This window comes from Natator depressus, chromosome 27 (assembly GCF_965152275.1).
Source record: "Natator depressus isolate rNatDep1 chromosome 27, rNatDep2.hap1, whole genome shotgun sequence".
In the NCBI taxonomy this organism is placed as follows: Eukaryota; Metazoa; Chordata; order Testudines; family Cheloniidae; genus Natator; species Natator depressus.
Window position 1 is genome coordinate 15,421,472 of NC_134260.1, and position 13,624 is coordinate 15,435,095.

General features: G+C 59.4%; 1 protein-coding gene across 3 annotated transcripts in view; it reads left to right on the top strand.

Annotated features, from left to right (window-relative positions):
* Positions 1 to 2,894: 2,894 nt before the first annotated feature.
* Positions 2,895 to 13,624, top strand: part of WNK4 (WNK lysine deficient protein kinase 4) — a 28,294-nt gene continuing 17,564 nt past the window's right edge. For 2 of the 3 annotated variants that reach the window (XM_074940715.1, XM_074940716.1), the window contains exon 1: positions 3,314 to 3,449. Coding sequence is in view for 1 of the 3 variants with exons in the window: in XM_074940714.1 (XP_074796815.1) it covers positions 2,895 to 3,449 (555 nt within the window). In the remaining 2 variants the exon portion in view is untranslated. Of the gene's footprint in view, positions 3,450 to 13,624 lie in introns of all 3 variants that reach the window. The other variant, XM_074940714.1, reaches the window with a different exon arrangement.

Below are 13,624 nucleotides of genomic sequence, written 5' to 3' on the forward strand. Positions count from 1 at the left end.
TTAAACTTTTGAATGTCTTATTTTTTGGTGCATTTGTAGCCCATTTCAAGAGTTTGATGGATGATTTATCCCTGTCACATAAGATGATAAATTTACACACTAGGATTTGTAAATCTATTTATTCATGCCATATATAAGCCAATACAAATAATTTGTTTCCTCTAAGTTTATAGAAACTTTTTAATTTTAAGAGTAACTGAAATGTACTAACATCAAGAAATTGAACTGTGCACCTACATTGGGGGGACATAATAACGTAAGTGCAGCCAGACTGGGTCAGACCAATGGTCCATCTAGCCCAGTATCCTGCCTTCCGACAGTGGCCAATGCCAGGTGCCCCAGAAGGAATGAACAGAACAGGGAATCGTCAAGTGATCCATCCCCTATCGCCCATTCCCAGTATCTGGCAAAACCAGTATTAAGTAGCATTCCAGTAGATGACAGTCTTAGAATGTTAACACTAGTCCTTTAGTTCCAAAGATCACTTTTCTCGCCATTGCCCTCGCTAACTGAAGCAGTGTCAGATCCAAAGACAGGCCAATGGCACTTTCAAGCGCTAAAATAGCAAGTGATGTCAGTCTCTCATTAGCCATCGTCGATCGAAGTTATGTTTTAATGAACCTGAGCTTTGAAAAGCTGCACTCACCACTTACGACTGTGACCGGCAGCATGAGCAGAATCCTCAAAGCTATCCACACATTAGGAAAAGTGTCCTCCAGCTCTGCATCATGTATGAACTGGAGAACTTGGAGTGGAAAGTGCTCCCCGTGTGGCAAAATGGGATGGCTGTTGTCCAATTCGACAAGAGGTCTTTAGCATTGGTGTCCGAACATTCCCCATGTGTCAGTGTCCGGTGAAGGTCTGGTGAATTGTTCAAGAGTCTTTTCCTGTCCACCGGCAGCTTACTAAGGTCATACAACCCTTCTCCCCCCACCCCAATCTTTTCACGGTGCTTCATTTGTCCGAACCTTTCTTTGATGGACACTCAAGCAGTGTCAGTGAGTGAGCAAAAAAACCTCCCTCTGGAACTTTTCTTCCAAGCTTCCCATCACCTCATCTCGGCCCTCGTAACCAAACTGTCTCTTCTTCTGATGAATAAGAGTTTCCTTGAATACAGGCTCAAATCCTCAGGATTCCACCATTTCTTTGGCACTAGTGATGGCGTCTTCAAATCTGTTGACTGGTGACGCCCCGCCCCTTAAATACCCGCGAGGGCCAGGCTGACAATGCTCTAGGAGGTTCGAGGAAAATGTAGTTCTCAGAAAGTTTGGAAGGTTCCATGAAATTCCACAAAAGTCCAGAACATTCTAGGAGGTTAGTTAAAAATGAATCCACACACAGACTACCTGGAACATTTTACTTCCAACGTTCTATTTTCCCTTTTGTCACTAACAACAAAAACAGCACCCCGAGCCTGGTATCCCCCGAGCCTGGTATCCCCCAAGCCCAGCACCCCATGTGGTCCGGCCCTGGTTCTGATCACTGCGCTGTGACAGCGCATGGCTGGCTCTCCTTACTCCCCGCACTGAGCACAGGAGAGTTACAGCCTCAGCAGAATAACGTGCAGCCAAGTGAGGAAGACGTGACCAGTGTGGACTCACACAGGTGAATTCTGCCGTTTCCCTGCAGCATCAGCATTTTAGGGGTCGCTTCCTTGGTGTGGGGGTGGCTGGGTTTGTGGATCAAGAGTCTCAGACTCCACCAGGAACGCCCTCCCCAAGTGCGCTGCAGAATAGACAGCAGAGGAAGGAGCCCTGTATAGCAAGTGGCTCTGTGCTGCATACAGGAAGGAACTCGTGCCATAGCAGGACAGACCAGCGGGCCATCTATAAGAATAACAACACTTGTCATCCACAGATCTCAAAACACTTTACGAAGGAGGTCAGCAATATCAACCCCATTGGACAGATAGGGAAACTGAGGCCCAGAGAGACTCAGCGATTTGTAAAAGGTCAGTGGCAGAGTCAAGAACAGAATGAGCCCCAGTGCAGCACCCGGGCTCCCCAGTCTAGGCCAGTCTCCTGCCTCTCCCAGACAACAGAGCTGCATGTGTGGGAGGGAAGGACTTGGTCATGAGTTGTGCGCCCTGGTCTGACGTCACCCCGTGATGTGGGTCTGTCCTTTAGCTGGGGGCAGAAGGCTCATTAGCCCACAGTGACCCGAGAGATCTTTGTGCCCAAGTGCTCCTGTCCCAGTGTCGGTCTTTGTGCAAGGAGGATCCATCTCTTTGGGCTTTGCCATCCCAATATTTGGGGCTTTCCTTTCTGTCAGAGCAGTGCCCCCGGTGCCCACTTGGGACCAAGGCCCCGCGGTGCTAGGGGCTGTACAAAGAACAAAGGCAGGCCCTGCCCCAGAGCGGCTTTGGATAGAAGGCCAGGCGAGTAAGGGGCAGCCGAGGCCATGCAGAGACAGCACCCGTCGTGTGGCCGCCACAGCCGGCTCAAGTGGCCCCGGAACAGCAGGCTAGGGCGGGCTGGAGCGGGGCGCAGAGGGTCAGGCTGGCTAGTTCTGGCAAGGGGGCTCGGTGGCTCTGTTCTTGTAGGGTTGCTCCTGGAGGGTCTGAACTGTCCCAGCCTCACCAACTCCTGTGTCCTCCTGATGGCTGGGGGGGCGAGTGGGGAGCCCCGGGCTGGCCTTGCCCCCCGCCCCCATCCGGGCTGGCTGCGGGGCAGGCGCCGGGGCTGCTGCGCTCCCCCGGCTCTCCGGCCGGCGGGGGCGGGCCGGGGGCGTGCGCTGCGCCCGGGGAGGGGGAGGCGCCAGGCGGGCGGAGCTCGGCTCCGGGCAGCCCAGGGCCGGCGCCGTACAGCGGCTCCCAGTCCGGGCTCTGTGGCTGCTGCGCCTCCAGGTGCGAAGCGGGGAGCCCGCCTGGCCCCGGGCGCGGACCCCCCACCCACATGCTGATGCTCCACGTGGCCGGGCCCCCCGCGGCCGGAGCCATGTCCCAGACCGAGGTGGATCTGTCCGGCTGCGGCATCGCCCTGGAGCCGGCGACCCCCGGCCGGGCAGCCCCGCTCCGCAGCCGGGGGCGCGAGAGCCGCCGCGGCTCCTACAGGTTCAACCGGCGGAGCTCGGCCGAGCTGGAGCGGCTGGGCTACGAGGGGGCCCCGGCGCCGGCGTCCGGCCCGGCCGGGGCGCAGGACGCGCGGGGGGACCCCCGGGCTCTCCAAGGCGCAGAGCCCGCGGCGCGCTCCGGCTCGGGGAGCGAGAGCGGCGGCCAGACGCCCTCGCCGCCGCCGCCCCCCGGCCGGGTCTCCCCGCGCGGCGCCCCCCCGGACGAGAGCCGCCGGGCGCAGGAGGAGAACGAGGAGATCGAGACCCGCGCCGTGGCCACCTCCCCGGACGGCCGGTTCCTCAAGTTCGACATCGAGATCGGCCGCGGCTCCTTCAAGACGGTGTACAAAGGGCTGGACACCGAGACCACCGTGGAGGTGGCCTGGTGCGAGCTGCAGGTGGGTGCGGGCCCCTCAAGAGGGGTGCGGGGGGGCTCTCCGGGCCAGGCGCCCTCAGGCAGGGGCGTGTGGGGGTGCTGAGAGCCACTGAACCAAACTGTAAGCCCTGGATATGATGGACATCACCCCCAGCACCCCTAGTTCCAGCGCCTAAGCCCTCGGGTGGGCCTGGGGGGTCCCTGGGGCCGGCTGCTCCCCAGTGGTCACCTCACCGCGAGCCTGTAAGTGTGCGAGGTGCTGCAGAGCCGGGAGCCCCCCGTCCCTTGGCACCTGGCCGGCCCGCTGCGCTCTGGGCGGGGAGGTGCTTGCCTGTGGAGGGGGGTGAGGGAGAATGGGGCCTCCTGAGTTCTTAGTGGGGAAGGCACTTGGCTTGACTGGGTGCTGTGGCTCCCGGAGGTGGCTGGCTGGGCAAGGCACAGTCCCTTGGGGAGGAGGTCCTGGCTGTCAGCTGGTTGGACCCTGATGTCTGACAAATGTGGGCGATTCTGTTCGGGATCCTTCCCCCGTACTCCAGGGGCTAGCGGAGCAGCTCCCCAGCGCAGGGACACAGCGACTGCAGGGCTGGGGCACCTCACTCCAGCCAGCCAGCCTAGCAGGCCCCTGCTCAGGACCCAGCGTAGGAAGACCCTGCTTGGTTTCCCCACTCTGGGGCTGCCCCCTGCTCCCCCAAGGTTCCCAGATCAATGGGGCTCTACTTCAGGTTAATCAGACACTGCCCTGGGGCACAAGGCAGCCCGTTGGCACTCAGGCCCCAGGGGGTGGGTCGGAGGTGAGGGCTGTGTGGGAGTTTCCCCAGCCCCTGGCCCTGGATTGCTGAGTTAGGCAGGTTGGAGTGAGGCAGCAGGATGCGCCTGGCCCCTGGCTCAGTGCTTCGGCTCTGCCTGTGGTGTTGGCCAGGCTAGGGCAGGCCATTCGGCAGGGCCAGCTTTTCTGCAGGTGCCTGGTCAGTGGCTCCTTTCACCAGAGGGATTTAAGAAAGTCTGGGGTTTCTGACTGGCCAGCGCTTGGTCCTGACCCAGCCCCTTTGACAGTCCTGGGACTGAGCTGTGGGTCGGATTGGGCTCTCCTGGACCCCCAAAGCTGAGTTCAAGACATGACATGCCCCCTCCTGAAGTCTGAGAGACATGTGTGGGTCCCTGCACTCTCTATTGGCTTTAGCTTCAGCCTCTTTCTTATTCCCTGGGCTTCCCACTCCCCAGGGATACTTGTGATTCTGCGTCAGACTGGGGAAGAAGGAGCTCCGAGAAGGTAGGGGGAGGCTTGGGGTCACGTCTGTTCATTTCTCTGTTATCTCTGGCTCCTGCAGCCCCAGGTCTCACCCTTCCATTAGTAGTGGCCTCCCGTGGCTGGCATGCTGGACCTGTGATTTCTGTTATGTAGGAGAGGGAGCTGGCAGCAGCAGTCACAGATACTGACTTTCTGTAATTCATGGCTATTCCCACTGGTGCCATTTCTGCAGATGGACTGCAGCAACCTTATAGATGGACTATAAGGTGGATAGAAAGCTGGCTAGATCATCGGGCTCAACGGGTAGTGATCAATGGCTCCATGTCTAGTTGGCAGCCGGTAGCAAGTGGAGTGCCCCAAGGGTCGGTCCTGGGGCCAGTTTTGTTCAATATCTTCATTAATGATCTGGAGGATGGTGTGGATTGCACCCTCAGCAAGTTTGCAGATGACACTAAACTGGGAGGAGTGGCAGATACGCTGGAGGGTAGGGATAGGATACAGAGGGACCTAGACAAATTAGAGGATTGGGCCAAAAGAAATCTGATGAGGTTCAACAAGGACAAGTGCAGATTCCTGCACTTAGGAGGGAAGAATCCCATGCACCGCTACAGACTAGGGACCGAATGGCTCGGCAGCAGTTCTGCAGAAAAGGACCTAGGGGTTACAGTGGACGAGAAGCTGGATATGAGTCAGCAGTGTGCCCTTGTTGTCAAGAAGGCCAATGGCATTTTGGGATGTATAAGTAGGGGCATTGTCAGCAGATCAAGGGACATGATCGTTCCCCTCTATTCAACATTGATGGGGTCTCATCTGGAGTACTGTGTCCAGTTTTGGGTCCCACACGACAAGAAGGATGTGGAAAAATTGGAAAGAGTCCAGCGGAGGGCAACAAAAATGATTAGGGGCCTGGAACACATGACTTATGAGGAGAGGCTGAGGGAACTGGGATTGTTTAGTCTGCAGAAGAGAAGAATGAGGGGGGATTTGATAGCTGCTTTCAACTACCTGAGAGGTGGTTCCAAAGAGGATGGATCTAGACTGTTCTCAGTGGTAGCTGATGACAGAATGAGGAGTAAAGGTCTCAAGTTGCAGTGGGGGAGGTTTAGGTTGAATATTAGGAAGAACTTTTTCACTAGGAGGGTGGTGAAGCACTGGAATGCATTACCTGGGGAGGTGGTGGAATCTCCTTCCTTAGAGGATTTTAAGGTCAGGCTTGACAAAGCCCTGGCTGGGATGATTTAGTTGGGGACTGGTCCTGCTTTGAGCAGGGGGTTGGACTAGATGACCTCCTGAGGTCCCTTCCAACCCTGATATTCTATGAACTGAGCAACGCGCGCCCCTGCCCACCCCCCAGCATGGCTCAGCTCCGTAGGTGTCCATGTGCTGTCATCTTGGTGCTGTGCTAGATCTGCCATAAGAACGGCCAGTCTGGGTCAGATCCAAGGGTCCATCCAGCCCAGTGTCCTGTCTGCTGACAGTGGCCAGTGCCAGGTGCCCCAGAGGGAATGGACAGAACAGGGAATCACCAAGTGATCCATCCCCTGTTGCCTATTCCCAGCTTCTGGCATGTTGGGTGTGAAATGCTCCCGACATCTCGCTGCCCGGCTGCTCTGGACTCCTCACAGCTCAGTTCTGCGTCAATCGCAGGTTCCTGCATGGCTCCTTCTCATCACTTGGTGAGCACCCGCGGCATGCTAGTGCTGTGCATGGCGATCCCTGGCCCACAGAGCTTGGAGATGTGTATGAGGCCTTCTGTCCCAAGGTTAAGTGCCAGGCTCTGGGCTTCCTTTCCTGCATGCACTGTCCCACCCATCAGAAGAGGGGCTGCTTCAAACGCCAGCATCGCCCCTAGTGCCAGCTGTGTGCCATGTTCTGTGGAACTGGCCCCTTCAGGTTCTGATTTAGGGGCACTGTCGGCAGGTGTTGGAGATGTCTTTGGAGTGTAGATGGGAGCTATGGTTCCTCTCAGGTTCTCCCTGACAGAGGCTAGTGTGGTGCCTGTGGCTTAATTAACAGAGATTTGTTGTGGGGTGCCCATGGGGGGTTTGTGTGACACGGCCAGAAGCTCTGTGGTGCCCTTGGGCTGGATGCAGAAGCTGCTTTAACACGCTCGGACCTGGTGCTTTCTGGTCTCCTGCCAGCACTCCCATCCCTTCCTCCTCCAACCCCAGCCTCCCTCTCCTGCGGCTGGGGAGCGTGTGCTGAGGGGGGGCTGGTTTCTCTAGCCCCCACCCTCCTTCCTGCTGTAACCTGTAGCAGGGCTGTATGGGGACTAACCCTGCTGGAGGACCCCACCTCTCCATACAACCCCTTGGGATGGGCTTTGGCTGCAATCCAAAATCTCTGACCACCCTCTCGTCCTTGGGTCGGCTGGCGCAGCTGCGAGTTCCAAGTCCTTGTTTACACAGAAAAAACTTGTCTTGCGAGTTTGTCTCCTGCCCCTCAAAGCAGCGTGGGGCGTCACTGTGTGCGCACCGACGGCTGCATCTCCGGGTGGGAGGAGGGACTCCTGCATGGCAGCAGGTGGTTCTGTGAGAAGGGACATTGTGCCCTGGGCAGCAGGCTGGCCCTTCGTGTCTGCCCACTGAAGCTTTGTTCTGTGTCCGGAGCTTTCTCCCAAAGCTTCGTACCTTGCATACAAATCAGATGCCCCTGGGTATTAGTGGTGACACTTCCCGGGGTCAGGCATTGAGGTCCTTTGCCCAGAGGTCACAGTCGCGCTCTCTGCGGTCAGCCCCACGGTGCCTGGCTTTTCCTGTGTGTGTGATTTTTGTGTCCCTCTGTGGGTTTGTCACATGCTGTGTCCTGTATTTGGGCCGTGCCAGGCATGTGTGTCCCTGGCCCGCTCTCCGCGCTCGCAGCTAGTGCAGCCTGGGGGTGTCTGGCCACCTCTCTTAGCCCCAGGTTGATTCTTGACCCTGCCTTAGTGTTGCTGCTCCAACCCGAGTTGCCAGGCAAATCCCAGTCTCTCTCCACAAACCACAGGCCACGCCAGAAGGGCGCCCGTCAGGCTGAGAGCACGTGCTGTTTGCGAGGCTGGATCTGAGGTACCCTGGTGGGGCAGGAGGAGGGGGCAGTGTGTGTTGGTCTCTTAGCCTGCCTGGCAGTGTTTGGCATGGCCAGGCCAGCTGTCGTGGGCATGGTGCAGACTGCTTTCTGGTGTGCTTATAAAGTGATGCTGATTGGTGTCTTGGGGGGCCTGTCTGCAGGCATCAGTGCTGAGCAGTCCCAGCCGCTCCATGTGTGTTCTGGCTGCACCTTCCCGGGAGGAGGCCGGGGACAGTTGGATACAACGTCCCCGGAAAGCACAAGAACGGCCACGCGGGGTCAGAGCAAGGGTCCATCGAGCCCAGCGGCCTCTCCGCCGCCCGCCGGCAGCGCCAGGTGCTGCAGAGCGAATGACCAGAACAGGCAGACAATGAGTGATCTGTCGCCCGGTCCGAGCTTGTGTGCCAGCCCTGGCTCAGCTGCCCCCTCCAGCTCTGCTGATACCCCTCGATCCTGATCTGCCCCCCTGAGTCCCGACCCATGGCCCCCCTGCTACCTCACTGTCCCCCCCTGAGAGCTCTACCAGTGCCCCTCAACCCTGACCCACGGCCCCCCAGTTACCCCCCCCCCCGAGAATTCTACTAGTGCCCCTCGGTTAGGATTTCCTCATTCAGCATCTCTGGTCCCAGGCCCCCTGTGCCATGCGGAGCCAAGGAGCACGTGAGCAGACTTAACAAGCCTGTTTTTGAGCCCTAATCCTGCAGCGAATCAGCCGCTGTGGGACAAATATAGGAGTTTGCACCACAAATACAAGTGGTTGTGGTTGTGCCTTTTCAAAAATAGCTTTGTCCTGCGTTTGTCACCCGGGTGCCATTTATTGCCTTTAAAATATAAACGGTCACTTAGCCTCCACCCTGACCCGCTACCCCAGCCCTGCACGTCTCATGCAACAGCTCTGCCAGCGCCCCTCAGTCCTGGCCCTCCAGAGCCCCCTGCTAGCCCAGCCCTGGCCCCCACCCCCCCCCAGTCCTGGCCCCCCGGAGCCCCCTGCTACCCCAGCCCTGGCTCCCTCCCCCCCCAGTCCTGGCCCCCCGGAGCCCCCTCCCCCCCAGTCCTGGCCCCCCAGAGCCCCCTGCTACCCCAGCCCTGGCTCCCACCCCCCTCAGTCCTGGCCTGGAGCCCCCTGCTACCCCAGCCCTGGGCTCCCCATACAGAATAGTTTTGGCCTGACCCATTGCTGGTTTCTGAAGTCAGGTTTAAAGCAGGGTTTTTATTGACAGATGCCTGGGGGATGCTGGGAGGGGCTGGGGAAACCAAAGGCCCAAAGTGGGCCCAGCTGGTAAATATTTGTTTATTGTGAATGGTTTCCTGCAGCTCCCCCCAACCCTTGCCGTGGGCAGTGGCACAGGGCCAGGAGCTGGAGTTGCCTGAACTGGCCAGGGTGTGTCTGCACGTGCTCTCCTTATGCCCCGAGTGCTTGTCCCTTCCCCAGAACCCAGGCTGCTGTAGGCGGAGCAGAGCTGAGGAAGGGGGGCTGGCGAACCCAAACTGGGGCCCGCCAAGTGGATGTGAGCCCTTCAAGGGGGCAGGGGCATCTGGGGTTGCTGTTTTACAGTGTCCGTGGTAGTGCCCCGTGTGCTGGGTGCATCCCAAACGCTGGCAGGACAGTCCCTGCTCCTGGGGCTTGTGGTCAGAGGCTGGGGGGGGTCTGGGCTGGGACGTCGTGGGAGAGTGTCCGGTGGTGACCCAGAAGCCTTGTCTTGTGCTTACAGGCCTCTCTGTACTGGCGCAGCACTGCTGGGGGTCACGTTACGCTCCAGGGAGGGGGGCCAGCAGCTCCTGGTGTGTTTCCGGTCCCTGGTCAGGAGGCTTCGGTCCTGGGGGCAGCCTCTCTGTGCTCATGTGCCCAGCTGGGAACGCAGCTCCAGGCTGTCCTCGTGGCCCTTAGGTTCAGGGCAGGTGGCTAAAGTCTCCTCCGGTTCCTGGTCCACTGGCCCCAGGGCAGCGCCCCGTCCTCCGCGCCCCCCCCCCCCCGATCATTCTGGGTGTGAGTCTGTGAAGCTTCTGGGTGGCAGAGCTCTGAGCTGGCCTCCCCATGGGTAGCAATACAGTGGGGGAGACCCCTCGGGCTCCCAGCTGTGCGCTGGCTGTCTGGGCAGGGAGGACTGGGGCTGTGGCCTGTAGGCTGGGCTCCTGTTTCGCACCTCAGACTGGCGCATGCTGGGGACGAGGCGGGCTCTGGTCACTGCCTGGCACGAGAGATCCTGTACTCCCCGGTTACGCTGCGTGGTGTGGGCACCGCTGGGGGCCCTTGCAGTTTCTTGCACCTGTTGATCTGTGGGCACAGCCCCATTCCCTGGTCTGGGCAGTACCATTCCCTCTCCCGGGGGACAGACCGCCTCTGAAGTCTTGGCTCTAGCAGGGCTGTCAGTACAGGCTTGCCGGACCCTCAGGGCAGGGCTGGGTGTGCAAGGAGGTGCCAGGCGCTGCTCCTTGGCTGCCTGCTGGCGAAGCAGCCCTGGTGCTGCGCTGGGGGCGCATTTCCTCCTGGCTGTGGCTGGGTTGCTGCCCCCACCCGACTGATCTGGGAGCCGCTTGTTCCAGGCCTGGTGGTTCCTAGTACATTTTGGGGCTGGTTCCTGGGGGCTGTTGAGGTTCGTGGGACCTAGGAAAACAATCTGCTCCCTGCACCCCACTAGCTCCTTGTGCCCGAGGTGCTCTGACCGTGGGTGCCAGTCAGGAAGTGAATGGAAGAGCTGAGTTGTTTTCAGGCTCTTGTGGGATGCGAGGGGCATGCTGTAGGTACACATGGAGCCTGGGCCTCTGCTCCCAGCCTGGGAGGAGGCAACAGCAAACAGGGAGGCTCCGTAGAGGCTGGTGCTGATCTCTTCTCCAGGTGGCAGTTCTGTGCCAGCCTCGCTCTTTACCGGGTTGCTGTTTCTCTGGGGAGCAGCAAGCTGTCTCCAGCAGGAGGGGTCTGTGGGGCTGTCCCAGGCTGGGATTTATGGCCAGGTGCTATTTCAGGGCCAGCCTGCACTCGCTATGGTGACCTGCAGAGGCTTTTAGCTATAAATGCACCATAATTATGTAAATTGGTCCCCTCTCCAGGACTCTGGGCCCTGCACAATGCGGCTTTCAGAGGCTGCTGCTCGGCTGTGCTGCCCTGGGCATCACAGAGCTGGGTCTGTAGCCAGAGCCTCATAAACACCCTTGGAGAGGAAGAAATGTGGAAAAATACCACACCGCCTCCCCCAGCTCCACCTCAGCAGGGGCCAATGAGAGCAGTGGGGCGCCCTGTGCTAGCTGCAGCAGGAGTGCACGTGGGCTGGCAGTGAGACCTAGCAGTGAGATCCCGGCCGGCTCTGGCACTTGGGACTCGGTGGCTCTGGATTGCTGAACTTCAGGGACCCCTCAGCTGGGAGTTGGGGCGGGAGGCAGACGGTGTCTGCAAAGCACTCGGGGAGCTCAGTGATGCTGTCAGGGTGCCCTGGTGCTGCTCCAACGCACAGCGAATGCCCGGCTTTGGGCTTTAATTCCAAGTGCTCATTGCTTGCTCTGGGTCCTCTCCCTCATGTGCAGGACACACAGTTACTGTGCAGGTTTCAGAGTAACAGCCGTGTTAGTCTGTATTCGCAAAAAGAAAAGGAGGACTTGTGGCACCTTAGAGACGAACCAATTTATTTGAGCATGAGCTTTCGTGAGCTACAGCTGTAGCTCACGAAAGCTTATGCTCAAATAAATTGGTTAGTCTCTAAGGTGCCACAAGTTACTGTGCAGCCGTTCTCCTGGTCCTGGTCCCGGTCCCCCTGCCCACAGTGACTGGCTAGAACTCCCTTGGTTCAGCCTCGCCAGGAGGAGGCCAGCCCTGCCTTGGCAAGCAGGGGGAGGCTGGATGGCTTCCGTCCCACCTTGTTAAACGGCTCCGGCGTCTGTGACCCAGAGCATCGTAGTGCTGTGCACGAGGCGGCTATTAGCGAGGTTCATTGTGTCCCTGCCCTCTGGGCTGAGCCCGGCTGCTGGAGCTGGGTGCTGCACCACCTGCCCCTGCTGAGCGGGCGCCTTCGTGGCTCTTCTCAGTGAGTGGAGCCAGGGGGGAGGGGGGTTGCTGCTGGCATGGCATGGCATCGCCCTCCTGCGCTTGTTCGTTGGGCACAGGCCGTCTTGGCCTGTGTGGAGCTGCTGGAGCACCTGGCCCACAAGGTGAACTTTCACCAAACATAGTGCTGCCGAAAGGGTGCCAGGACCGAAGCCAGGCATCCTGGCTCCAAGCCCCTTCCCTCGCCCCCACATCTCAATGGTAATGTATCAAGAAGGCTAAGCAGCATGTGCCAGCCGGGTTATTGCCCTCCTGGTTTGGGGGGCACAGGACTGGAGGGCAGGCTGTGCCTCACAGCTCTGGGGGTGGCGTGATCCCCCCTTGCACTCTGGCTCTCCATCTGGGGGAGCCCGTATGCTCTGTCCAGGCACAGTGAGCCCCTGGGGGTGGGGGATAGCCTTGGCCTCTTCCCTGTTGTCTCAGCAGCAACTCGCAGGCTCGGGGAACAGATTCCGGAGTTCCTGAATCTGGTTACTCGTGAGCACCTTGGGAGATGTGTGGCTTCCCGGAGCCCAGCCCTGGGTCAGGCCAGCCACCTTTCCTCAGCAGACCCCTCCCCTCCCATCTCTGGGTCTGGAAATTGGGGGTGTGGAGCTGCCTGGGGACTGTCTGGGGCTGGGATGCTCTCAGGTGGCTCCCCAAGTGCTGAAGGACCAAGCACTTCCGGCTGCTGTTTGTAATTAACCGAGGCTTAGCTGATCCCTGACGAGTTTGCTGGGGCTCAAGTTGGTGCCACTGGACGTATTGGTCGCTGTTGCAGTTTGGGAGCACTTGTTTGAGAGAAGCCAAGGCTGCAATGGGGGGTGGCTGCAGGTCAGGACTGAGGGGCATTGGCAGAGCTGGTGGTCTTCCCGACCTCAGCTGTACTAGCAGGGGCTGCTACGGGCAGGGGCTGCTCAGCTGTACTGGCAGAGGAGCGGAGGGGGGCTTGGGGATCAGTTTGCTTGCCCTGGATCTAAAAGGTGCCATTCATTGGTCTCTGCAGGTTCCCTGCTGTGCTCTGGGCTGGGTCAGGTCCCCGAACTTGTGTTTGAAAGGAGGGGATTGTGCACGGCCCCATGTGGGGTGCTGGGCAGCTGCAACCCAGCCACGGGGCCAGTTATGATGCAACAAAAACATTACGAAAGATCCCCGGCTGATTTATGGCTGCTGTGAGCCGAGGGGCTGAGCGCACGGCTCCCTGGAGCCAGCAGCTTCCAGTGTTTAGGAACACGGCAGCCGCGAGCCATTGGTTTCTTTGGCTGTCAGTTCAGGGATGTGGAGAGCCTGTTCCAGCCGGGCAGCTCCAGATCCTGCCTCCGCTCTCCCTGCTTGCTGCCTGGTGCTGGGGCAGGGGGTCAGCCCTCCACAGGCTCCTGCTTGTGTCAGTTTCCCATGGGCTCTGCTCTCATCCGGCAGGGGCAGAGGGATCTGCTTGCTGGAGGATGCTGGTCTGCAGCCCCGCAGGAGCAGTTTTCCCGCTCTCTTGGCCCTGCCCTTCTCACGCCCAGCAGGCAGGGCCCTGCCAGGAAATGCGGCCCGTGTGGCACATTCGGCATGCCGAGCAGAGGCCAGGAATCGATCGGGGGCCATGGATGGAGTCAGCTCTCGCTGCTCCAGCCTCTTGTAATTTCATGCACCTGCCTTAAAGATATGCCAACGCAAACCGGGCTCGCAGCGACTGCTGGCATACCTCGCCTCCACGCCAGGCCCAGCTCCCCAGTGATCATCACTGGCCAGGGCCCAGTTTGCCCGGCCAAGGAGAGAGCCATGGCCACATAGTGCCCTGCGGGTGTGGGAGCAGGAGCTCCAGCCCCTGTCTGGGGAGGGAGTGCCACAGGCCGGGCAATGTCTGGTCCTGGGGCAGGGGGGTCAGCCCTCCACA